This window comes from Trachypithecus francoisi, unplaced genomic scaffold (genome assembly GCF_009764315.1).
Source record: "Trachypithecus francoisi isolate TF-2019V2 unplaced genomic scaffold, Tfra_2.0 Contig01440, whole genome shotgun sequence".
NCBI classification, from domain to species: Eukaryota; Metazoa; Chordata; class Mammalia; order Primates; family Cercopithecidae; genus Trachypithecus; species Trachypithecus francoisi.
Window position 1 is genome coordinate 15,222,803 of NW_022681431.1, and position 27,085 is coordinate 15,249,887.

The following is a 27,085-nucleotide window of genomic DNA, read 5'->3' on the forward strand; positions in this document are numbered from 1 at the left end:
GCCTGCCCAACGTTTTTAGTCTCTACTAAAAATAAAAAAAAATAAAAATAAATAAAAATAAAAAAAATTAGCCAGGCGGGGTGGTGCATGCCTGTATTCCCAGCTTCTGGGGAGGCTGAGGCAGGAGAATCACTTGAACCCAGGACGGGGAGGTTGCAGTGAGCCGAGATTGCGCCACTGCACTCCAGCCTGGACGGCTAGAGCCTCAAAAAAATAAAAATGAAAAATAAATCACAGAATGTGGCGCACTGCAGGTCCAGTTCTCCCATGTAGAAAGCGGAAGCTTGGAGATGTGAACTGGATGCCCAAAGTCACTCAGCTTGGCAGAGGCAGAGCCAGGGTGCTCACAGGGTGGCCAACCTTCCACATCTGCCCTGGACGCGCGACTTTCAGCACTAAAATGTGCGGTCCCGGACGTCCTTCTCCCAGGTCCTCTACACCATCGATGGGTGAGGAAAAACGTGCAGGGCTAAAATTTGGGGTCCCCACCCCTGCCCCAGCCACGTGGCAGTCCCGATTGTGAAATTGACTAAGATCAAAGAGCTCTCCCAGTGAGTCCCCCATTGCAGTCACAGCGCGGGCAAGGAGGACGCGGCGGGGCCCGGGTTCGAGGCGGGGCTCTGGGGCTGCGGGGGCGCATGGGCGAGGCGGGGCGGGGCGGGGTTGGGGGGGTGCCCGCGGCTGCACAAAGGGGCCGGCCGCGGCAGTTTTGAAAATACCAAGGAAGTTGATCTGGGCCAGGGCCCAAGAAGTGACGAGGAGGGAGGGAGGCTTGTGAGCGAGGGAGGGAAGGAGGGAGAGGGAGAGGAGCAGGCGGGAGGGAGGAAGGGAGGACGCGCTGGGCGAGGGGCGGCGGCAGACCTCGCGGGGCCCCAGCGGGAAGCGCGGGCGGCGGCGGGATGCGCGCTCTGGGCGGCGGGGCGCGGCGCTAGGCGCCCGGCGGGGCGTCCCCAGGCTGCGACCCCGCGGGACCCTCCACTCCGCCCGCCGCCTCCGCAGCCCGCGCACCGGAGCATGAGTCCGGGCGGGAGCCCCACGGCCGCGGGCGGCGCCTAGGACGGCGATCCGCGCCCTGGAGAACCCGCCGGCTGCCCGGCTCCACTACAGCTCCAGCCGCCTGCAGCGGGGCCCTCCTGAGGCCCCGAAGGAAGGGACCATGAAAGGTAAGCGCGGCCGGTGGGGGGCAGCTCAGAGGGGGGCCGCCTGCACCCCTGCTCCACCCAGGGCCTGGGGGCGCCTTTTCTGCAGTCGAGGCTGAGAGGAGGGCAGGGCGCCTCTGGCTTTTCCCCTGCCTTTTTGGTCATCCTGCAAGACAGGACGGATCCCTGAAGACCGGAGGAAGCAAAGAGGAGAAGGGGGATGGGGACACTCACACACGCCCCTGCAGTCTTGTTCTCATCGGCCGTTGCTCTAACCTCACAAATAATTTTAAAGTCCAGAGAAGTTTCTGATCCCTTTAACCAGTAGGCGCAGAAAGGTATCACCAACCCAAATTTCCAGCAGTGTAAATTTCGACCCTGGGGACCCATCAGAGAGGCCCCTGCAGCCCCCGCCCCCCACCGAGCCTTTCAACCGGGGGCCGGGCTTAGGATTCTCCCCTAGGACCTCCAGCCCTTCCCCAAAAGAGACCTGCAGTGTCAGAGCCCCTCAGCCCAGGCCCTGCCCTTCCCAACCCCTGAACCCTGCCTGACCCACCCTCTGACCTCCTTGTGAGGAAGCTGCTGGGGAAGCCCCATGGGCCAGGACTGAGATCTCCCAGGGTGATGAGCCAGCACCAGGGTGGCCCTTGCCGCCAGTTCTTGGGATGGAAATAAGAACCAGACATGATCCCAAGTGGCCATTTCCAGGGCCTGGGTGTCTTTAGGCCCCTACTTGGTCTTCAAGGTCATTTTAAGGCTAGAGGAGAAGCAGGCTTTGGAGTCATGAGGTAGGGAAACTTTGAGGTTTTTAACGCCATTCCGGGTGTCTTTCAGTAATCCTCCTGTAACACCCCCGGCAGATGCTTGTGTTCCTAGCAGTGAGAACCTCACCACCTCATCCACTTATGGAAAGTAGAAACTGAAAAGGGCCTTTGAGATCATCTACAGGGCTCTCAGCCACACTCTCAGGTGCCACTGACAGGTATGGAGGTGGAAGAGGTGGGGTCAGAGCTCTCAGCCTACTTCAACCAGAGCAGCTGTTTGTCTCTTATATGTAGAACGGCCTGAGGGTTCATTGGAAGAAAGGGCTCCACCGACAAACTTCTGACCAGATGCAGCCTCCACATTGCATAGTTAGGGAAACTGAGGCCCAAGCAGGTAGGGTTGGCTTCATGGATTCGGCAACCAGTGCCATCCTACAAGGTCCCACACTTGGTTTAATGCTCTGCAGGTGCTATCTTAAACTTTTTAAAAATGTATTTTATTTTATTTTATTTTATTTTATTTTAGCGACAGGGACTCACTCTGTTGCCCAGGCTGGAGTGCAGTGGCATGATCATAGCTCACTGCAGCCTCAAACTTCTGGGCTTAAGTGATCCTCCCACCTCAGCCTCTCATGTAGCTGGGACTACAGGTGTGCACCACCATGTCTGGATTTTTTTTTTTGGTAGAGACGTTTAATAAGGTAGGCCTTATTATGTTGTAGGCCTTATTATGTTGCCCAGGTTGGTCTAAAACTTCTGACTCAAATGATCCTACCACCTCGGCCTCCTAAAGTGCTGGGATTACAGACTTGATCCACCATGCGGCCTGAAATTCTTACAATTTTTTAACAAGTCATCCCGTCCCACCAACACACAAACACACACATTTGCGTTTTACACTGGGCCCCACAAATTATGTGGCTGGTCCTGTGGACAGAAGTGAGTTGTTACGAATCACAGTTAGTCAGGGTGACTAGAGCCCAGGACTCCTGACTTCTAGTCTGGAATCCACCCTGCCTCTCTGTGGTTTCCTTCCCTCTGCCTCTGGGCACCTTTCTGTGCTTCCTGCTGGCCTCCCCAAGTCCTAGGCTGTGCGGCATGAGCCAAGCAAGTTTAATCAGCCCTAGGGAGCACCTGGCAGGCAGCGAGGGGAGCCTCACCCCAAGTCCTGCTCCTCACTGAGACACCTTTGCAAGCTGAACCCTCTGCAGTCAGCTGGCCCAGGGCAGACCATTACTGGAAGCCTCCAGAAAGGTCTTGGACCACATCTTACAAGGGGCCACACTGCCCTGAACCTTGATGATGGTGGTAAGATGTTTCACATTCTCAGTGGCTCCACCCCAATTCCAGACAAGCACTATAAGAGAACCAGACGGGCATGGTGACAGATACCTGTAATCCCAGCTACTCCGGAGCCTGAGGAGGGAGGATCACTTGAGCCTGAGAGTTTGAAGTATAATTAGCCGTGATTGCACCACTGCATTCCAGCTTGGGCAACAGAGTGAGACCCTGTCTGTAAAAAAATAAAATTGATTAAAAAAAAAAAAAAAGAGGCAGGGCCCAAATCCTGTGAAATAGAGAAGAAAAGAGCTGGTGTGAATGAATATTTAAAAGAAGGTGCCCGGCCGGGCGCGGTGGCTCAAGCCTGTAATCCCAGCACTTTGGGAGGCCGAGACGGGTGGATCACGAGGTCAGGAGATCGAGACCATCCTGGCTAACACAGCGAAACCCCGTCTCTACTAAAAAGAAATACAAAAAACTAGCCAGGGGCGGTGGCGGGCGCCTGTAGTTCCAGCTACTCGGGAGGCTGAGGCAGGAGATTGGCGTAAACCCGGGAGGCGGAGCTTGCAGTGAGCTGAGATCCGGCCTCTGCCCTCCAGCCTGGGTGACAGAGCAAGACTCCGTCTCAAAAAAAAAAAAAAAAAAAGAAGGTGCCTGAGGAGGACCCGCTGACACCACGTTGCGGAGTTCCAGGCTGTCCTTGTGCTGTGGGTTCCTATGCAGGAAGCCAAGCCCTGCCTCTCTCCTCCTTTCCCTTGGATCCCACAGCCTCTTCATGTGCGGGGCGTGATTCCTGTCTACGGAGGCCCTGAGGGCAGCGCTGGTGTGCTTTTCCTCCAGCCACCGGAAACCCCTCAGTGATGTCCCGTAACATCGCAGGGGCTGCCCGGGCTGCAGGGCTGGGGACTGACTTCCAGCAATTCCCTCCCTGGCAGCCGGGAAGAGCCGCCGCCTCTACCTGAGATGGAAACGGCAGGGCAGACAGCAAATATTTGTCTTTTGGGATCTGTGGGGTGTAAAGAATCAACATTTTTCTCACCCGAGTGGAAAACGTAAAGTGCCTGGCAGAGCAGGGCAGGCAGCCCCTTCCAGAGAGCCCTTTCCGTGCTCCTCCAAAGTCCACATCAATCTTCGAATTACATCTGTTGGCAAAGGATCATGCCCTGCTCACAATAAACACGTGATGTGATGTTGTATGGAGAAGGGGTGATGGTGGGGATGGTGATTAAGAAAACACGCTGGTTGGGCTCCCCGGCCCAGCAGTGGCCGAGTGCCAGGGCCCACTCTGCCAGCCAAGCCATTTCCACCTCCAGGCCCCTCCTGCCCCATGGCCAGCTGACTGGGCCTCCCAGGCCACCGCCTCTTTTGATCCAAGCTGGCACCTGGCCCTTCTCGCTCGTGGCCCTAAGGGGACACTCAGGTGCCACCAGCTCCTTGGTGACAGGCCCACCTTGGAGCTTCCCACTGGCTTGTCCAAGCCATTAGCAGCCACCCGTGGGGTTGTTTCCACACCTCCAGTGAGAAGGACCCGCCCCCAAGATGCCCAAGACACAGGATGGTGCATTGTGAAGACTGATTTGAGAGTCAAAAACATGTCTAGTCCTGGCACCATCATCTGCCCTCTTCAGCCCCGTTGTCCTCCTGGGTGGTCCCTGAGGCCCAAGAGCTCTGTGCCTGAGCACTACTTGGGGAGCGGAAGTGACTCAGTGGTGAGATGGCTGGAAGCGGGCCCACCATGTGGCCTCTTTGCCCCAAGAGACTTGTGCTTGGCTGCGGTGGCCAGGGCAGGGGGCAGCCCTGAGTTCCTCAGGAGTGGGAGGAAGAGCCCCTCCCTGCAGAATCAGAGAGCAGTGCCCACTTCATGTGGGCAAAGGGTGGAGGTGGGGAGAGGAGGGGCTGTGAAAATACAGAGATGCAATCCCAGGAGGAATCCACCCCGCACCGCTCGCCTGGCAGAGAGGAGAGGATCTCCACTCATGAGCGGCCAGGCTGGGGGTCCCAGAAAGCCTGACCTCCTTCCCCAGGGGCACTGGAAGGAGCCAGGGCTAGAAGAAAAGGAACTGATGTGGTGAAGGTGAAAAGAGCCACCAGATGACCTGAATGACGGGTCCAGGGAGCCCAGCAGCTCAGATGTTGGAGTTTAGCTCGAAACCCTTAAACATCCGCCCCACCCCCACCCCCGGCCAAAACAGTCATCTTGCCCTCTAGCTGGGGGTAAGCCTGATAACTGAAGACTCAGGTCCCAAGGCTCATTTGAGAGCGAGGAAAAAGCCTTCTGTTTCTCAGTAGGCTAGGTTGATGGACAGCTTGGCAGTTTCCATGAAGGACAGGCAGCTGTTCTGGGTGTTAGAATTGGTGCACAGTGTGGCATAGCTGGGCATGCCTCTCATACATGCACTGCCTATGTTTGATCATGTTTAATTTAGTGATGTGTGTGTGTGTGTGTGTGTGTGCGCGTGTGTAGAGTACTGAGTCCCAGGGTCAGGCCTAGCCCTGTTGCAGGCCAACTTTATCACTGGGATGAAGTCCCTGGTACTCCCTGGGGTCAGTCCCCTCATCCAGGTGGACCAGATGATCCCACAGGATGGTACCAGAGTGTAAGTTTCATGAGAGTGGGGTCTCTGTCTGTTCCTAGCACTTAGGGGTGTCCACTACATCTGTTCAGTGTGCACATCTATACTGTACCATGGTATCCTCAGAACCTCACACAGGCATTCCGTAAAGATGCAGAAAGATGCCTGTATTCAACAAACATCCATGGGACGACTGCCAGGTGCCAGGGTCTGTACGTCTATATATGTCTAAGGACTGAGGAAGCTACAAAGAGCTCAGATGCTGTCCCTTCTCTCAAGGAGCTTCTCTTTACTAGTACATGTAGGATTTGTGTCCAAGTCACTTAAAAAAACACTAACAGTGATAAGTGTCTTAAGGGAGGTCCCAGCGAGAGAGTTTGGGGGTGGGCTGGGCTCCTTTCCTGGCTTTCCTTCTTTGCTGCTGTTCTTCGAGATGCGTCCTGGGTTTCAGCCACAGACAGGCTCCTGGTTCTTGATGGCACCCATTCCCTGAACAATCTCTCCCAGCCTTGAAGATGTGACACGTGGGAGTCGGCAAATCTGACGGCACCAGATTTACTTCTCTGGGCTTCACAGCTGTATTTCCATCGGTGTCCTCAACGTCTCCAGGTAGAGACCTGCAGGCACCTTCTTCATGATTCAGATGAGATACCTTCCCTCCACCTGAACCCAAGCTAAAAAATGGGTTATTCTGGGATGTTGCCCCAGCCCACACTTTTCAGTCAGCCAACAAGTATGGAGTTCCTGCTTTCAGGGAGGAAGCACACTAGTTGGAAGGCAAGCCTGGGTGCTTTCTGCCCTCCCAGCAGAAACAAGATGTGCACACCTGAGACGAGAACCGAATCATCCAGGCAGATGCCACAAAAGAACGCATATGCCACAAAATGCACGGCATATACGGGAGATTGGATGAGAATCCAGGGACAGAAAGGGAGCATTTCAAGTTGGGCAGTTGAGAAAGGCTTCAGAGAGGAGCTGAAGGGTGGGGGAAGACTTGGATGGGGTCAGTGAAGAAGGCAGGAAGGAGTGCTGGGAAAAGCTGGACAGCAGGTCCGGGGGGAAGAGTGGTGGTGGGGGAGAGAGATGGCCTGCAGTTGAGGGAGCCCTAAGCCAGAGAGCACCTGAGTGCTCCATGAAGGACATGCGGTTGTGTCTGGTTGACATGGGAGAGCCCTGGGAGGGTTTGTCAGGAGAAGGCCTGTTTGCCACTTGCCCCTGGAGATATTCTCTCGTGAACTTAGCCCATGTTGGGAAACCTCTACTTTTAGAGAGTGGGAGGAAGAAAATGAGCTTGTAAAGGAGCCAAGAGGAGCAGTCAAGGACACAGGCAGAAAACCATGATGGTAATGTCATGGAAATTGAGAGGAGAAAGTTCCAAGGGGGAGGAAATGAACCCCCCTGTTGACTGCTGTTCAGCAGAGTTAGCTCAGGATTCGTGGATCAGAGAAGGCCAGGTTGCAAGGGCCAGAGGGGCAGGGTAGATCAGAAGCAAAGGCGCGGGAGGAGCTATGTCCTTAGAGTCGGAGGCAGGGCCCAGCTCAAAGGGTTTTCAAGGCAGGGATGACCCGTGCTCAATGGAAGGTGGAGGGACAGAAGAGGAGGCGTGGGGGGACTTGGGGACAGAGCAGTGGAATTGGGGGAGACTTGCTTTGAGAAGAAAGAATCTCTTTATCGGGAGGCAAGGGAAGGAGAAAAGATGGTTACAGACAAACTGCATTACTAGCAGCTGCATTTAACCTTTTTATAACACATTTATTATTTTTTTAAAAAACCAAAACATTCCGAAAAGGAGAAACATTCACTCACTTGAACTCCTACCCTTTAGAGATAATAAATGACAAAATGTAGATGAACATTCTTCAGAATTCATTCTGTGTATGTTTGCACAGATTTTTTTCATGTAGATAAGATTATACTATCCATGTTATTTTTGTTTTTATTTTATTTTATTTTATTTTGAGACAGTCTAACTCTGTGCCCAGGCTGGAGTGCAATGGTACCATCATAGTTTACTGTAGCCTTGACCTCCTGGGCTCAAGGATTCTCCCACCTCAGCCTCCCAAGTACCTGGGACTACAAGCAGGTGCCACCATGCCCAGCTAATTTTTGTATTTTTTGTAGAGATGAAGTCTAGCTATATTGCCCAGGCTGGTCTCAAGCTCCTGACCTCAAGCAATCCTCTCCTCAGCCTCCCGATTACTTGGGGTTTTTGTTGTTGGTGGTAGTTTTTAGTTGTTGCTTGTGTTTTTGTTTGTTTGTTTCTTTGCTTGAGACAGGGTCTTGCTCTGTTGCCCAAGCTGGAGGGTAGTGGCACTCTCATGGCGTAACGCAGCCTCGATCTCTTGGGCTCAAGCAATTGTCCTACCTCAACCTCCCAAGTAACTGGGACTACAGGTGTATGCCACCATGCCCAGCTAGTTTTTGTATTGTTTGGAGAGATGAGATTTCACCTTGTTGCCCAGGCTGATCTCAAACTCTTGGGTTCAAGTGATCCTCCTGCCTTAGCCTCCCAAAATGTTGGGATTACAGGCGTAAGCCACTGCACCCACCTTGCAGTATTTTTTAAAAATGGTTTCGTAACATCCCATAGTAAGACTCTGTGATAATTTATGTAACCAATCTCCTAGAGATGGGCATTTTAGCTATTTGCCTTTTCCCCCAGGTGTATCACAGCATGCAGTGATCACCTTTATACGTCCACCTTGGCCTAGTTGTATAATTATTCTCTTAACATGAAGTTCCTAGAAGAAGGATTACTGAGTCAAAGGGCACTCGCCCTTGCAGTATTGACAGAGGGTGCCAGGCTACTCAGAATGCACAAGAAGGCCTCTTTCCCCATCCCTCCCCTAGGCTGGGTTTGAAGTGTAGGCATCTGTACAGAGTTAGCGGATGATAAAGAAAGGAGTTGGAACCTCATGATCTTGATCCTTTCAGAAAAGGAGGGGGTGAGCTCATCTTTAGAGAATGAGGGGGACTGACCCCCGAGGAACCCAGGAATGGGAAGTGAGGCTCCAGACGGCAGGACTTGGTTGAAGCCAAATGTGTGCCGCCCTCTGACACTCTCCTGCAGTGCCGGGCTTCCCTAGTGCAGTGCGAAGAAAGCAGGCTGAGGATGGAAGTAACGGTGGCCAGGAGAGATAGCTACAGGCTCCAGGGGGCAGAAGCCAACCCTGGGGACTGGGCTGGTCTTGGAGCTCAGGGCGAATGAGAGCCTGGAGGAAGGAGAGCGAGGAAAGGCTTAGTGCACTGGGGATAAAGAAGGGAAGGGGCTTGAGATCAAGCGGATGGAACAGCGATAAGCCTTAAGCTCCAGAGGGCAGGCAAGATGTGTAGAGATGAGACAGTAAATCCCATGTCCAGGAGCCCTGAGTTTCAACAGAAAAGCTGCCTCCATTCAAGCTGATGGCAGGAGACAGAATGAAGAAATAATCCAATCCAGGTGATGTCATTATCCAGAGTCCCTCTGCCTGTGAACACAGGTCCCAGAATGAAAAGATACATTTATTTTTCAAGATCTGCAGGAAGTTCCATGGCCAAATAAGTCTGAGAAACATGGAATTAAACACAGATTTAAATGGGCTTATTACTTTTTTTGCAGCACTTTTCAAAATGTTTGCTGTGTGAATGTGAATCTCTAAGATGGCGATAGAGTATGCCATGTTTTCCACACTTACTTGATCAAATAATCCTTTTTCACAAATAATAATTTGAGACTAGTGTCCCATGGGATATGTTTTGAAAAACTGATTTCTTGTAAGTTGGAAATTGGTCCTGGGAGTGATAGGGGTTGGGAGATGACCATAAATGAGAGCATTCATTGGAATAGTATAGAAAAATAATCCTAATAAAAGTGACTGCTACTACTATTTTTAAGCACTTACTATGTGCCAGGTACTTTTCATATACATCTCATTGGATTTTCACAGCAGCTCACTGAAGCGGACCATCTCCCCACCATTTACGCATAAGGAACATGAAGCTCAGAGGAGGGAAGTGGGGTGCCCCTGCGAGACAGGCTAGGGTTTGCAGGATCAGAGGTGACAAGAGGGATCAAGACAACTGGTGATTCCCGGCCAGGCATGGTGGCTCACGCCTGTAATCCCAGCACTTTGGGAGACCCAGGGAAGAGGATCACTTGAGGCCAGGAATTTGAGAACAGCCTGGGCAACATAGTGAGACCTTGTCTCTACAAAAAATAAGCAAGATTAGCTGGGTGTGATAGTGCACACCTGTAGCCTCAGCTACTTGGGAGGCTGACGTGGGAGGATCATTAGAACCCAGGAGGTCCAGGCGGCACTGAGCTGTGATGGCACCACCGCACTCCAGCCTGGCCAACAGAGCAGGACCTTGTCTATAAAAAAAGAAAAGAAAAGAAAAGAAAAGAAAGCCGGTGATTCCCACCACTCCCATCCCTCTGAATTCATGGGGTTCAGGGGAGTCGGGGGAGTGCTGTGTACACAGAGGAGACCAGTGTGTAAGTAATGGGGCGAGAGCGCCTGTTGTGTTGGGTGAGTAGTCTGGATTCTTGTCTCAACTAGAGGCAGCACTAGGCTGCTAGCAGGTATTTAAAAATGGGTGGGCATTCAGGGTTGTCACAATGACCAGGAATTGCTACCGGCCTTTAGTGGGCAAGGCCAGGATCCTGAATGTCTGTGCAGAGTGGGCCGTGCCCATCTAATGAAGAATTGCACCACCTGGAATAGGGTTCTAGTTAGAAAAGTGGAGGGCAAAAAAGGAGAGGAAAGTTGTTTAGGTTAAAGAAGGTTTAGGATAAAGCAGGGATTTACCCACAACCTCTGTGGTTACCAAGAACAGACTGGGAGGCAGCCGAAGGGATTCAGGTGGAGGTGGCAGCAACCGGGAGAGAAGCCTGTCTCAGAGCAGCAGATGTGGTTTTAGGGATGCAGAAGCTTGAGGATGGGAACCAAAAAAGGGGCAAGTGCTGGAGGAGAGAAACTGGCCGAGCCACGGAAGCAGAAAAGGACAACTTGTTGAGCAGGAGGATCTGAAGGGAAAGGACCCACGTCTTGAGACCTGAGTGGGCAGGCGGATTCCCAACCAATTACAGACAAACCCACAAAGGAAGCCTGTGGAGAGGGGGTAGTGGCGGAAGGGCTCTAATGAAAACAATTTTGCAGCCTTACTTATAGCATTCTCCAACCTTAAACTATAGCTATTCTGCACTTTAAATACAGCATTGGCTCCAGAGAAGACTCTTAAATCTTTATTTTTACTGATCCAATTGGCTGTTTTGAAAACCCACTCTGTGAACCCTGTGGAAGATAATTATCAAAATATGTTCCTTGAAGTGCCCAAAGAAAGACCTTTTATTCAATTCCTCGAATCTCTCCCCCTTGTTGACTCAGATGGAAGAATGCAGTCCCAGAAAGGCGAAAGAGGGAACCAAGGACACATTTGTGGGCACCAAAAGAAAGCCGGCATCGGTGACCACAGTTGAGTTAGCAGTTGGTTAACAGGTCCGGGCTGTTTTCTACCCCCAAAGGGAGAGCTAAACCAAGCTCAACCCCAGTGGAATCAGTGACCGTGCTTAGCAATGTGCCAAGACATGCACCCTCCATCAAACTTGCTACGTGGCTCTGTGGGAGCAGAGGCTTAAAAAAAAAAAGGAATTTCTCCTTTTATGGCTGTCCTTCTTTCTGGAGTTTGAGATGGATATTGTGACCTAAGGGATGACAGGAAGAGAGGCCCTTTCAAATCTCTAGTGGTTGCCACTATTTTATGGGTCTGGGCTTGCAGCCTTGGCCTTGGCCTTCTCAGGCTATTTAACTTTTTTTCTAAGCACCCTGCCTATAATTCGGATAGTAATCGCTGCAATAAGATTGGGGCCTGGCTGTGCCTTTCACTAGGAAATCTATGGGGCTGGCTTCTTTGTGACAGGGACCATGGCCCTCCCTCACAGCAGCTGTGGTCCCTTGGGGTCTTGGGAACAGGGCAGACAGAAACTGGCTCACCAAGTCTCAGATGTTCATTTTCATGATTCCCATGCTGTCCCAAGTTTGTCCCCAGAGAGTTTTCCCATAGGTTTTTAGGTCCCAGCATCACCTTACCTTCTCCAGTGTCTTCTTCCAAGCCCACCCGCTCCTGCTAAAATAACCTTGCTCCTGGAAGATGAAGAAAGGAAGAGGAGAGAGAGAAAGAGAGAGGGAGAGAGAAAGAGAGAAGAGACAGAAGGCAACCAATGCTATTTCTGCCTTCCTACAAATGGAGCCTCTCTCCAGACACCTAGAGCCTATCATAACATGAAGATTTCATGACCCCTTCCAGACACCCAGCATGCTTCACACTCAGGCACTCCTCAATTTTCAGCATGTCAAGAGTCCTACATTTCTTTATACATGACACAAACAAGAACCAGTGCCTTACTTTAGAGAGTTATAGACATGTTACATACAGGTAGTATTGTAAGGCAATTAACTGGGACAACAATGGAAAAACATGACCCCCGCAAACAAGAGCCCTTGGAGCTTTAGGAGGAGAGTATGATGTCCTTTGTTCTGTTCTGAGAAGGGGAGGAGAAGCAGAGCCAACATTTTGCTCCTACCCATTCCTCCACCAGCTCATTCTTTTGCAGTTCAAACATCAGCCCTTGGTCTATAAATTTCGCCTTCACTGCTTCAAGCCTTGCACCCCAAATGCATCCATTGTCTCCAGCACTCCCTAGTCATGGAGAATCCTAAGAATAAACCAGATTTCAACCCTATTTTAAGTCATCAATCTTCATTTTTTAAAGACACATGAGCTCCTGATTAAAACAGCAGAGGATAACAGTTAACTGAAAACATAGGCCTTTGCAGAGGGTCAGAAAACACATCTTTATGCAACATCCACTATGTGATCAACCCTGTGCTGAAAGTCACTGAGGGGAGCTTTCCTGATTGCAGGGATGTAGCAAACTGCTAGGAATGTGACCTGTCAACTGATATCAGGCTTGTATGGAAAGGCCTTGTCCCAGTTCTGAGACCTTTCTGAGATGGGCATGTACAACTCTGCAGACACTCAAATGCGTGTTTGGATCCTGCCTCAGATTCTTGGATATTTAGGAGCCACTAACCAGCTTCCAGGCCACTTAACCTATCTGAGCCTTTGTAACATGATGGAGGTGTATTTGCAAATTCCCTTCCTACCCTCTCAGGCTGTGGTTCTCTATCCCTGAAACACCTTTGGAGAGCTGGTGCACCTAACACTAAGTCAGTTTGCCCTTGATGGCAGGAGAACAGGCGTAGAAGACGGAGAGGGGAAGGAAATTATTTTGCCATCTCTATTAACTCCGCTTGGCCTAGTTCAAGGAGGGACTACGGATGCTTGTCTAATCAGTCATCCTCTAATCAATCACTACTCTGGGGCCTCAGCCAGGGCTTTTTCATTCTTGATGTCTGTTTCTTCATCCATACATACTCTGATCAGAACAATCTTGGTATAACGTGAACATAATGAGCTTGTGCTTGCAAAGGGCTCGGCTTATAAGAGCCTCACAAATGCTTTGGATTATGTTCTTATTAAGTGAACGAGGCTACAGTGGTGAGTTACTACAACATTCCAGACATAGATGAGTCAGGGGTCCCCACGGTCCGGAGCTTAGTGCTGGAAGACAGGAAATCCAAGGGATTAGAGAGAGAAGACCTCTTTGGGGACTGGGGAGGGCTGTGAGTTATGGAGCTGAGATGTCAGTGGAGGGAAGATGGCCAAACATTCGTGGTCTCCCTAGTCTAGAGAGATCCGAGATCCTCACCGGAAGCTGCCACTTCCCTTCCCATGGGTCACTTGGTGCAGTACTGGAACGCCTTGTTAGCAATTTCCACTGGCTAACAGTTGCTAATTTGGGGGGCTATCCACTGGGAAAGCTGGTTATAACAAAGCTCTGTGTTTTTTGAGAGGGTGTTTGCTGAAGCCTGGTGTCAGCCTTGCTTGATTTAAGTCATCCCAGATTCCCCGCAAAGGCTATAAACAGTGAAGTGATGAAATTGGCCCTAGAGCCAGAACAGGGAGGAGGCCCAGTCATGGGGGAGGGCAGAGGAGCTCATCAAGGATGGGGAGAGATGAGGAACCGGGCCGAGGAGGTGGCTCTGCTCTAAGGGATGGAAGGAATACTACCCCACGGTAGCTCCGGGGCGGTGGTGAATACATCCCACAGCCCACAGCGTGGTTCTGACTGGGCTCTCTGGAGGTGAGAGGCCATGGCTAGTAGGGTGAGGTTTTGGTCAGACAGAAACAGAAGGTACCAAGGAATTCCCCTGCCTTGCCCCAGGCATTCATTTATGGGAAAGAGATCGTAATCCTGGTGACCGCCCAGGCCAGGCTTCCTTGTAAACTGTTGGCAGATTGATGACGGGACAGCTGCCCAAGGAGAGCTGAAAGTGATGCTTCTTAGGATATGCATGAAAAGGAACTTCTCATGCTTCCTTCCTTCTCCTGCTTTACCCTCCAAAGCTCTTGCCCGCACCCCCGCCGCCCCCACACACGCACGAGTGCCCCAGAAAGCAAACCTACCTGAAATCTCCTATTGTGGAGAGGAAAACCAGGATTCAGGAAGCTTTGCCACTGCCCAACTCTATGACTTGAGCCAGGCATTAAAAACCTCACACCACACATACACAGGTACATGCACATGCCCACTCATGGGCAAAAATGCACGTGCACACATGTGCAAGCACAGCATGCACGTATACTCACACATGCATCACACACACCCTCACACACATGTGCCCACATACAAAATTTAGTTTCCTCCCCTGTCAAATCAGGAAAAAATGTTCTCACTCTGTCTCTCGGGCTACTTGTAGGGATCAAATGGCGTAATAGATGTGAGAGCGCTTTCAAAGTCCTAAACCCCAGGTCTCCTTTGTCGCCCCAAATTAATTCAATCTCTGGGGGTGGAGCTCTGACTGACATTTATCCCTTGAACGCTCCCCAAAGAGCTCCAAGGCAGGCGTAGAATTGCTGGAAAGCATAATACCAAATCCTTCGTTGGTTTATTTGAAATTGTGTTTGTTGAGCCTTTCTCTGTGCCAACCACTGTGCTTGGGGTGTTGCATAAAGCAGAGAACAAAACAGATGGTCTCCGCCCTCAGAACTGAAGCACTGGGGAAGAGAGCTACCGCATGGACAGGAGAGGTGCATTCTTCTACGGGAGAGCACAGAGCATGTGAGGTGTGGGCAACAGGGACTTAACGCTAGTCTGGGAGCTCAAGAAAGTCTGCTGGGGAAGTGACGTTTAAGCCATGCATGAAGGCCAAGCAGAGGACATTCATGGCCATGATGGTAGCATCTGTAATTTGGGGTCACCCTCAGTCACCTCCCTACTGAGTCCATTCGGAGCTGCCTTTGCTTACCAACAGCGCCTTGCCAACTGCTTCTCAGCGCCTATGTTAATCACAATGGCTGTGGCATGGCATTTGGGCCTCAGGTGCTCACAGGTCTAGGATGCGACTCAAGATGACCATGACCATCAGTCATGGTCAGGAGCCCCTGGAGCTCCGCAGCTCATTCATGTGCCACCCTCTTCTTGTCTACCCACTGCCCTTGACCTTGCAGTTGCAGAAGCAAGATCTCTTAGCACTTTGTGGAACCTTTGCTCATTACCTCAAGGTGGTCATAGGTATGGCAGAAAAGATTTCCGAGTTCACATCTTGGCTTCACCACTTCTATTCTGTGGGCTGCTAAGCAACATTCTAAACTTCGCTGAACCTCAGTCTTTTTGTCCATAAATGTGATTCTCTGGACTGTAAAATTTATAAGGTGTTGTAAAGATTGCCTTGAGGCAAAACCCAGCACTTTATTGCATTAAAAACAAAAAGGAAAAAAAGCAAAACTTGAAGCTTCTACTTCTAGTATTACCAACTTAAAATATTCTCGGGCTATAAAATGTAGGCATTAAATAAACTACAGACATACTGCTAAGTGCATAGCTAAAGATGAAAGAAGCAGGGAATCCTTAAGGACCCCCAAAAACAAGCAAATAAAGAGAGAAAGAGAGAGAGAGGGAAGAGAGAGAGACAGAGAGAAAGAAAGGAGGGAGGGAGGGATAGAAAGAAAGTGAGGGAGAGGGAAGACAGAAAGAGGGAGGGAGAGAAAGAGTGAGAGGGAGGAGAGAGAAAAAGGATGAGAGAGAGGAGGGAGGGAGGGAGGGAGGGAGAGAGAAGGAAAGGAGGGAGGAAAGTAGGGAAGAAAGGAAAGGAAAGAAAGGGAAGGAAAGGAAGGAAGAAAGGGAAGCAAAGAAGTAAGGAAAGGAGGGAGGAAAGAAGGGAAAGAAGGAAGGAAGGAAGAAGGAAGGAAGGAAGGAAGGAAGGAGGAAGGAAGGAAGGAAGGAAGGAAGGAAGGAAGGAAAAGGCCAGGTCTTACTTACAAGGAGTGGGAGGTGAAGGGTGTCTGGGGAACTAGAGGAATCTTCTGAGTGAGGGATACATCATTTAGGTCTTAGTTAGGTAACGTATTGTCCCAGGGAATAAGCACCGAATCAGCCTCTGACAGGAGACCTGTTCCGCCCAAGGCCCCTTGACACTTGGTGGGTCCTGGGGGAGATTGTGTGAGGCAGGGATCTGCGCCCATCCTGTCTCCTCCTCCCTCTGGCCTTCTCCTCCCTCTGGCCTCCTCCTCTGCACAGCCTCCTCCCAGCTATACTGGAGGCAGAGTCTTGGTGGGGACTATGCTGGGGCCAGATTCAGCCTTGTCCCTGGAGAAGAGGAATTCTGCTTCGGTGACCAAGTGTTGGGGAATAGAAGGACACTAAGCCATAGCAAGCAGCCAGCTCTTATTTCTCCTTACTCCACCTCCAGGGGTTTCAACAAGCTGTAGAGAGAGCAGGCACTGTGCTGGCCCATCTGTCTTTCCCAGCGTTTGGGAAATGGGGAGCTCTCCTTACCCAGAGGGGCAGGACATCCCAGCTCCTCAGCCACCTGACTCCTACGTCCACCCCCTTTTTGCAGCTTCCATCAGGCCACCTGGAGCTCAGTGAGCTGGCTCAGGGGTAGAGGTGGGCACGGGACGTGGGGACTGGTAAATAAAAGGGGCTGCTGGAGAGGGCTGGGATGGCTCTGGATCTGACAGCACTGGTTCCGTTACAGTGAGGTCGGCCGGTGGCGATGGAGATGCCTTGTGCGTTACAGAAGAGGACCTGGTGGGTGATGACGAGGACATGCCGAGCTTCCCGTGCACCCAGAAGGGTAAGGACTCTGGGCTGCCCCTGATCTCCACTGTGGGCTGAGAGATACCTGTCTCCATCCCCAAGCCAGTGAGAGATGTGTCGCTTTAGGTGGTTTCAAAAGCCTGGGTGTCCTTTCCGCACTGCTTCCTGGATGGTTAAAGGGCAGAGTTCATGGCCCTGGGGGTGCAGTACCAATGAAGTCAAAGGAGTTTAGAATTTTTTTCTTAAAGAAATGGTTTTGCTGTGTCACCCAGGCTGGTATGAGTGGTACAACCATAGATCACTGCAGCCTCAAATTCCTGGGCTCAAGTGATCCTCCCACCTCAGCCTCCCAAATAGCTGTGACCATAGGCACACACCACCATGCCTGGATGAAGTTTTTTATTTTTTGTAGATACAGTGGTCTTGCTATGTTGCCCAGGCTGGTCTCAAACTCCTGGTCTCAAGTGATCAGCCCGTCTCAGCCTCCGAAATTGCTGGGTTTACAGGTGTGAGCCACTGCGCTTGGCCTGAAATCAAAGCTTGACACAAGTGCCACCTGTCTCCTGGGCTCCTCCTGAGACCCATCAGGGATGTCTGCCATCTCCCAGAGCTACATACCCTGTCCCTGGGGCCTGTCTTCTAGCTGGCCCAGAGTTGTCCCCTTCATCGTGTCCCATGCTACCTGAACCGCTGTTTGGAACGGGGCCTATCAGTGCTTTGGTGCAGATTAGAGCAGTTGTTCTCAACCTTGGCTCTTCATTACAATCACCCGTGGATGCATGAGACCAACCCTTGGAAATTCCTGTTTGTTTGGCCTGGAGTGGGATCTGGGCATCAGGATTTTTAAGCATCCTAGTACTCAGAATGTGTGGCTACAGTTGAATTCACCTTAGAAATTTGCAGCTGGGCCATCACTGCATTCCCACTGGGTGTTGGCCACCTGCTTGCATATTCAGGAACATCTGGCTCGCTCCTTCCTCCATACCAGTAACTCCACTGGTAGACTGTGGCTATTTGTTTGGTTTCCAGTAGAACTTCTGGTTCCCTGAAAAGTTTGGGGACTGGTAACCAACATTCTGGTTTGCCAGAGACTGAGGGGATTCCCAGGGTTTGGGGCTTTCCATTTTCTTTTTTGTTTTTTAAAATAGAGATGGGATCTTGCTAGGTTGCCCAGGCTGGCCTCAAACTCCTCAGGTCAAGTGATCCCCCTGTCTCAGCCTCCTAAAGTGCTGGGATTACAGGCATGAGCCACTGCACCCTGCAGACTCAGTTTTAAAACCTAGACAATCTTAGCAAACCAGGATGATTTGCACCATGCTGAGGAGCTCCCGCGACAGGAGACGTTCAGTGCTAAAACCCAGAAGGTCCTGGGTGAGCCCAGACAAGTTGGTCACTCAGTGGGGTCTCAGGCTGGCTGCTCATCTTGTGGGTCATCAGTAGGACCAATGGAGAGGGGAGAGGTGTTTCCCCTCCCCATGGGCCAAATGACGATGCCATGGAGAGAGGATGATGGTAGTGATGGGAGCTGTTCTTTGAAGTCCTGACTCGGTCTCCTGCATTCCAGAAAGCGCCAGCACCTAGAGAAAGGCGGTAGGACAGGTAGAGAATGAGGGTCGAGAACAACTCCCCTTCTGAGCCTGGTTTAAATGTGATGACACAGGCCAGAGCAGGAATATGCAACTGACCCTTCAGCTCTGGCCTGGGCCACTGGCCTAAGCCATTGTCTCCTTGTGTCCCCTACAGGCCGGCCAGGGCCCCGCTGTAGCCGCTGCCAGAAGAACCTGTCTTTGCACACATCAGTGAGGATTCTTTACCTCTTCCTGGCCCTGCTCCTGGTGGCTGTGGCTGTGTTGGCCTCTCTGGGTGAGTCCAGGGCTTGCCCACCCCGGGCTGTAGTGGGGTGTCTGGTCAGGGATCCAGCACCAAAAGCTCCCCTGCAAAGACAAACACTTCATATCTGTATCCCAGGCCCAGAGCCAGCATCTTCCTGGCTAGGGGATCTCTATGCCTAATCCAAACTGCAGACACTAACAACTGACGAGCTCTGTGGCCTTGAGGAAGGCACCCGCCTCTGGGGACCCCTGCTTTCCCAGTGGTGTAATGAGATGATACAACCAGGTCAGTGCTTCTCAGTTTAAGCTCCAGGTTAGAGCCACCTTGGAGCTTTAAAGAATATCGACGTAGGCCGGGCGCGGTGGCTCACGCCTGTAATCCCAGCACTTTGGGAGGCCGAGACGGGCGGATCACAAGGTCAGGAGATCGAGACCATCCTGGCTAATATGGTGAAACCCCATCTCTACTAAAAAATACAAAAAACTAGCTGGGCGAGGTGGCGGGCGCTTGTAGTCCCAGCTACTCGGGAGGCTGAGGCAGGAGAATGGGGTGAACCCGGGAGGCAGAGCTTGCAGTGAGCTGAGATCCGGCCACTGCACTCCAGCCCGGGTGACAGAGCGAGACTCCGTCTCAAAAAAAAAAAAAAAGAATATCGATGTCTGGGCCTCACCCCAATCGTGGAATTAATTCGGTATCTTTCAACTCTCCTGATGGTTCCGTTGTTCACCCAGGATTGAGATCACTGGATTGAGTGACTTCTAAGCCCCCTTTCATGGTCTATGTGGGTGTTTCTCAAAGTGAGGCTGGATGCCTACCTGCAGCAATTTCACCTCCAGTATTTGTTAAAATGCAAATTCCTGGGTCTCCCTCAGCCAGACCTGCTGAGACCAAGGAATCTGGGGGGTCCTGCAGGTGAGACCCAGGGATCTGAGGTTTGGTTCTTCTCATACACATTAGGGTTTGTAGTAGTTGACCTAGGTCACAGCACACAGCCAGAGGTAGGTCACTTCTGCCTTCCAGATGCTGACAGATTGTGGTAAACTGGTTACAACAAATGTGGTGTTTGTAATCCCATTTCACTAAGAGTGCTAAGAGTGCAATCCCATTCCACACTTAGCTTCAAACTTTGAAAATCCAGGCTCTGGTAGATTTGTTTGTTCCAATCTACTAGATTTTAGAAACAAAGCCGGGAGTAGGGAGAGGCAGTCGAGGCTCCGAGGGGGCGCCCCTGCTCTCGTGCAGACCCTGAGCCTGAGCACATCCCTAAGGAGAGGCGCCTCATCCTGGCCCTGGCTGGAGATATTCAGTTACCAGCCTTCTTAGCTTGAAGGCAAGAGGCCAGCATACTAATGATTTGAATAGACACAAGTCGTCTTCCAGTAATCCGAAGGCATTAATTAATCCAACACAAGCCGAGCACCTGCTCTGTGCCAGGCACTGGGAACAATGAGTTGCATCAATTACATTTCACCATCAAGGGGCGTGGTTCTTCCCTCTTGTCAGGGGATATTGGACTCCCTTGGAAAGCATTTAAAAATACTAGTGCCAGAGTATCCTCCTCCACTCTCTCCAGATGAATTAAATCAAAATCTCTGGGTAGGACCCAGGCCTTAGTCATTTATAAACCCCCTCCAGGGTTCCAATGTACAGCTAGATTCAAGGACCAAGTGTTTCAGAACTTCCCAAGCCCCTCACCGCCTGTCTCTGCTAAATCAATTCGCAGGGTTTGGCCTTTCAGAAAGTGGCCAAAATCCCAGGCCAGAAGAGGGAAGGAGCCACGGTCTGCCTATCAGAGGCCGCAAACTTGCTGTCAGAGAACTCGTCAAGATTTCTGGCCACCCCTTTTAAGGCCTCAGCTCACAGCACCCAAGGGACCTGGGGCCATTATCAAAGCTCCAAGAACCGTAGGGTCGGGCCCAGAGAAGAGCGTAGGCACTAAAGAATTTCCGAGAGGACGACAGAATGTGAGACACTGTTACATGCATAACGTCCATGAGTCAGCCTGGCAGACCGGAGCGGGAGGCTGGCCCTACTCCTCGTGGGAGGGAACAGTCCTGGGGAGGGGACAGGATTTGCCCCAAGATCCAGAGTAAATGGACAGAGGATCAGAAGAACCGGGGTGAGGAGGGCATGTTTGTGAACCATGGGAGAACTTTGGGTTTCCTTTGTTGTTTTTGCCTCCAGCTTGGGTATCCCAAGTCCCTAGATCAGTATTGGCACCATCCTGGCCTAAATGGCAGGTGCCCAATAATATCTGTTGAAAGAATGACTATAGATTGGTAAAGCATGTGTGTGTGTGTATATGGTGTGTGTGTGCGTGTGTGAATAGACTGGTCAATGCTTTACAACCAGGATTGTGACCAAAGTCCAGAGGATTGGGAAAATCAGTCAGCAGACACTACAAACCAACTCTGTTCATTTTAATCAAGTATTTTTTTTTTAAATCAAGAGCATACAGGGGGCCAAGAACTATATTCTATACTAGGCAGTATACTGCTTAGTAAAACACAGACCCAGCCTTCATGGAGTTTATAATCTAGAGCTGATTATGGCCATATTTTTCTGTAAAAGGCTACATAGTAAATATTTTAGGCATTTCAGGTTACATACGATCTTTGTCACAACCAGACTTATCGCAGAGCAAAAGCAGCCACAAGCAGTCTGTAAATGAATAGGGGTGGCAACTCCTGTAAATCAGGCATTGGACTGGATTTCACCTGCAGGCCGTAATTTGCCACCCCCTGGTTTAGAGCAGTGATCTCTAAACTTTTTTGACCGTGCATCCCATCAGTGAAAAATTCATTTGAAATACATCCAAAAATTTACATGGATTGATGAATGGGTGAAAGAGATGGATGAATATAAAATAAATACGGAAAAATGCTACTTGTAGAATCTAGGTGATAGGCACATAGGTCTTCACTGTACAAGTCCTTTTATTGTTTGAGAAATTTTTAAATTAAATGTTGGAAAAGAAAAATTCTATAGAGTCACACCTCCAAAATACACCTACTTATTTAAAAGTGATATATAAGTACTATTTGCCATATTGTCTACATTATAAACATAATTTTATAAGGATGAAGAAAAATCATGTCTAAAAAGTAAGTAAAATGGCTTAAAAAGAAATTTATAATTATTATTTTTTATTTATTTTTTATTTTTTTATTTTTGAGACGGAGTCTCGCTCTGTCGCCCAGGCTGGAGTGCAGTGGCCAGATCTCAGCTCACTGCAAGCTCTGCCCCCCGGGTTTACGCCATTCTCCTGCCTCAGCCTCCCGAGTAGCTGGGACTACAGGCGCCTGCCACCTCGCCCGGCTAGTTTTTTGTATTTTTTAGTAGAGACGGGGTTTCACCGTATTAGCCAGGATGGTCTCGATCTCCTGACCTTATGATCCGCCCGTCTCGGCCTCCCAAAGTGCTGGGATTACAGGCTTGAGCCACCGCTCCCGGCCAGAAATTTATAATTATTAAGCATGAAATGCACAATGAAGAAATAAGCAAGGCCAGGTGCAGTGGCTCATGTCTGTAACCCCAGCACCTTGGGAGGCCAAGGTGGGAGGATCACTTGACCTCAGGATTTCGAGGCCAGCCTGGGCAACACAGTGAGACCCCACTCATTTCAATTTTTAAAAAATTGAAAATTGACTGGGCATGGTGGCATATGCCAGTAGTCCCGACCACTTAGGAGGCTGGGCTGGGATAATCACTTGAGCCCAGGAGATTGAGGCTGCAGTGAGCCATGATCACACCACTGCACTCCAGCCTGGGTGACAGAGCAAGACTCCGTCTCACAAAAAAAAAAGAAAAAAGAAATGAACAGATGAATGAATTACATGGAGTGGAGTGAGCCTTGGCTGTTGGCTTGGAAGTAGACTTAATGAAGCATAGGAATAGGAATCAAAGTCACCCAGTCTCTCTGTATCTTTGTTCATCTATGCATGAAATCTTAATTGTAGGGAGGCTCAAATGGAATAATAACTATTATAAACTGTAAAGTGCTTGTCTCATGTAACAGCATGTGCTTATTCCCAAACTCTCTCAACATGTCGCTGTTACTAATTAAGTAAATCTCTTGACAGCTCTGAGGTGTACAATATTAACTGGAGCCTGGAGATTCCAAATAATTTGAAAGCATAGAATTTTGGCGCTGATGAGAGCCTCAGAGTCATCAAGCTCCACATTTCTGTTTTATGTGTGATTGAATTGAGCTCAGGAAAGGGTAACTGACTTGCCCAAAGTCACCCAACAAATGGTGATGTAAACTAGGACTAGAAGCTGTGTTACTCAGTGCTCTTGGTGGTGCTAATTCTTTCCGCTTGTACTTGCTCTTAAGAGGATCTGTGGGAAACATCTTGCTGAGCCCTTCCTCACTACCAGGCCCATTCAGGCACCCACTGGAAAAAGCCAGGCGTCCTGCTACTGCCAAGACGTGCTCTAACCACTGGCCAACATGGCCCCCTTAGTAGAGTGCAAGGCTGCCCGTGGGCTATAAATTGGTATAACATTTTCTGGGCAGCAGTTTGGCAGCTTGTATCAAGGACTTCAAAAATATTAATACCCTTGGGTCCCATAATTCTACTTTAAGCAATTTATCCCAAGAGAATTATCGTATACACACAACCATCATATATAAGGATTATTTCCAGAATTAAGCGTTACTTATATTTATATATCAAGTTTTATTTATGAGCTCAGAAGAGGAGGTACTTTAAGTGTCCCCAACAGTAGGGGATTCATACCTAATTGCTGTATTATTTATATAGAGTGCCATGCAGATACCAAAAGTAATGATTTTCAAGTGATTTAACCCTGGATGGAAAAAATATCCATGACATGATACCGATAAAGCAACATCAAAGAAAACAGACGAGATGTTCAGAACATCCCAGTTTTGCTTTTGTTACCTAAGAAAGTACAACAGTTCCTGCTTATCTGCAGTTTCAGTTACCCGAGGTCAATCGGCAACATCACAGCTTGATGATCCCCCTTCTGACATATGGTCAAGGTCAGTAGTAGCCCAACACTAAGTCACGATGCCTATGTCATTCACCTCACTGCATCTCTTCACATAGGCATGGTGTCATCTCATGTCAGCACAAGAAGAAGGGTGAGTATGGTACAATAAGATATTCTCAGAGACCATATTTACATAACTTTTATTATAGCATATTGTTCTAATAGTTCTATTTTATTAGTAGCTGTTGTTAATCTCTTACTAGGCCTAATATATAAATTAAACCTTATCTGAGGTAAAATGTGGGGTGTGGGGTATGGGGTGAGTGATTATGTTTCTACAGGGCCTTGTGGCAAACTCTGGCCATAAGAAGTATCTTCCCTAACCGCCGTGAAGAAGCCTGAGAGGAGAAGGGTGAAAGGTTTTGGTTGCAGAGGGGCTGATAAAGATGCCTTCTCAAGGAATGACTGCTGTTTCTCTGAGCTTAGACCCTGCCCCAGCTTCTCATCTGTTTTCCCTACAGTTTTTAGAAAAGTGGACTCTCTCTCCGAAGACATCTCCTTGACCCAGTCTATTTATGACAAGAAACTTGTGTTAATGCAGAAAAATCTCCAGGGCCTGGGTAAGTAGATGAGCTGATGACTGTGATGCAGTGATCATCAGGGTAGGGCAAGGGTGCCCTCCCCATGCCACAGTGCCCCAGTGCCAAGCAACCTTTACCAGCCTTCTAGGCACAGAGGACATCCCCGCCTCCCTGCTCCCTCCCTAGCCGGTTCTCCATCCCCTGGAGGAGGGCTGCTACTCTGGGATACTCCCAGGACTGGAGCAGGGGATTCTGGGTGGAGCACAGATCTAGCCAGAGTCTACAGGCAGAGAAGGAAACCAAAGATCGTCCATTCCCAAAATGGCCTCATGCATCTGAAATGATGAGAGTTTCAAGACCTTGCAAAACCTCCTGCCAGGTCAACCCTTTCCTCGCCATTGTCTTAAGCTGTGCCACAATTCTTTTCTTTTTTCTTTTTTTAAAATATGTGCCATCTATTTGTTTATTTCTATAATTTGAACTCTTGTTATGGATTAAGGGATCCATGTGCAGGTTTGTTACTTGGTTATATTGTGTCACACTGAGGTTTGGGGCAGGAATGATCACATCACCCAGGTAGTGAGCCTAGGTACCCGGTAGCTGGTTTTTCAGTCCATAGTCCCTCCCCCATCCCCCAGCTAGTATGCCCCAGTGTCTATTGTTGCCATCTTCATGTCTACATGTATTCAGTCTTTTTTTTTTTTTTTTTTTGAGATGGAGTCTTGCTCTGTCACGTAGGCTGGAGTGCAGTGGTGCGATCTTGGCTCACTGCAAGCTCTGCCTCCCGGGTTCACACCATTCTCCTGTCTCAGCCTCCCGAGTAGCTGGGACTACAGGCGCCTGCTACCTCGCCCGGCTAATTTTTTGTATTTTTAGTAGAGACGGGGTTTCACCATGTTAGCCAGGATGGTCTCCATCTCCTGACCTTGTGATCTGCCCTCCTCGGCCTCCCAAAGTGCTGAGATTACAGGTGTGAGCCACCGCACCCAGGGTCTACATATATTCAATCTTGCTCCCACTTATAAGTGAGAGCATGTGGTCTTTGGTTTTCTGTTCTTCTGTTAATTTGCTTAGGTCATGCCACAATTCTTGATGTTGTTTATCCCCTGCTTTAACCTGGAACAATCTAAGAGGGAATGAGACAGAAGAAGCAACGATAGAAGTGTTTACAGGGCTCTTCTTCTCTGACTCAAAGAGAAGGTTCTGGTCTGGCACCAATATACGTGGCTATTTGCCAAGCCACTTCTCTGTGCCTCGTTCCTCTTGAGTCACAAGTCAAAAATCCCTGTGCCACCTTCTCTGCAAATTTATTATTGTAAGAGGATTGAATAAGATAACAGATATACAAATATTGGGAGAAATTTTTAAATCAAGTTTAAATGGGAAGTTCCTGGTCGCCTAAGAAAAATTAAGAAGATATATTCTTGAAAATTTGGTGGTGAGGAGGAGAAAACGTCCTAAATGACTTCAGATCAGAGTCAAGACAGTTGGTAAAAGTGAGATTCCATAGAGGTGGCAAGGCTTTTCCAAGAAGGGATTCATAACAGGACTTCAGGAAGGAAGCAGGTTTGGGAAGCTACTTACCAATTCCTTATGCTCTGAAATATTTAATGTAAAGAGGAAGCGTAGTACCATGGTCCTTCAGCAACTCAAACTATTGTCCCTTTCCCCTAAAGATCCGAAAGCCCTGAACAACTGCTCTTTCTGCCATGAAGCTGGGCAGCTGGGGCCAGAGATCCGAAAACTGCAAGAGGAGCTGGAGGGAATTCAGAAGCTGCTTCTGGCTCAGGAGGTGCAGCTGGACCAGACCTTGCAGGCGCAGGAGGTGCTCTCCACCACCAGCAGGCAGATCTCCCAGGAGATGGGCAGTTGCTCCTTCTCCATCCACCAGGTTAACCAGTCTCTGGGGCTCTTCCTGGCCCAGGTGAGAGGCTGGCAGGCCACCACAGCTGGCCTGGACCTCTCTCTGAAGGACCTCACCCAGGAGTGCTACGATGTCAAGGCTGCAGTGCACCAGATCAACTTCACCGTGGGGCAGACTTCCGAGTGGATCCATGGGATCCAGCGGAAGACGGATGAGGAGACCCTGACCCTCCAGAAGATTGTCACCGACTGGCAGAACTACACCCGGCTCTTCAGTGGCCTGCGTACCACCTCCACCAAGACCGGAGAGGCAGTCAAGAACATCCAGGCCACCCTGGGGGCCTCCTCACAGCGCATCAGCCAGAACTCCGAGAGCATGCATGACCTGGTACTCCAGGTCATGGGCTTGCAGCTGCAGCTGGATAACATCTCGTCCTTCCTGGATGACCATGAGGAGAACATGCATGATCTTCAGTACCACACCCACTACGCCCAGAACCGCACCGTGGAGAGGTTTGAGTCTCTGGAAGGACGCATGGCTTCTCATGAGATTGAAATTGGCACCATCTTCACCAACATCAATGCCACTGACAGCCACGTGCACAGCATGCTGAAGTACCTGGATGACGTGCGGCTCTCCTGCACGCTGGGCTTCCACACCCATGCCGAGGAGCTCTACTACCTGAACAAGTCAGTCTCCATCATGCTGGGCACCACAGACCTGCTCCGAGAGCGCTTCAGCCTGCTCAGTGCCCGGCTGGACCTCAACGTCCGGAACCTCTCCATGATCGTGGAGGAGATGAAGGCGGTGGACACGCAGCATGGAGAAATCCTTCGCAACGTCACCATCCTACGAGGTAAGAGCTGGGTCCAGGTAGGGCTGCTACAAAGCTTCCACTGAGGCTTGGTGATCTTGCTGGACACAGAAGTACCTGGTTTTAGGCAAAGT

The 27,085-nt window shown here is 50.1% G+C and overlaps 1 protein-coding gene across 2 annotated transcripts in view; it reads left to right on the forward strand.

Moving 5' to 3' along the window:
• Window positions 1-821: 821 nt before the first annotated feature.
• SCARA3 (scavenger receptor class A member 3) overlaps window positions 822-27,085 on the forward strand; it is a 38,885-nt gene continuing 12,621 nt past the window's right edge. The window contains exons 1-6 of one of the 2 annotated variants that reach the window (XM_033229349.1): window positions 822-1,163; window positions 6,209-6,366; window positions 16,839-16,937; window positions 18,644-18,763; window positions 24,214-24,312; window positions 25,950-26,993. In XM_033229349.1, coding sequence (XP_033085240.1) covers window positions 16,910-16,937; window positions 18,644-18,763; window positions 24,214-24,312; window positions 25,950-26,993 — 1,291 coding nt within the window. In that variant the 5' untranslated portion in view covers window positions 822-1,163; window positions 6,209-6,366; window positions 16,839-16,909. The remainder of the gene's footprint in view (window positions 1,164-6,208; window positions 6,367-16,838; window positions 16,938-18,643; window positions 18,764-24,213; window positions 24,313-25,949; window positions 26,994-27,085) is intronic. The other variant, XM_033229344.1, reaches the window with a different exon arrangement.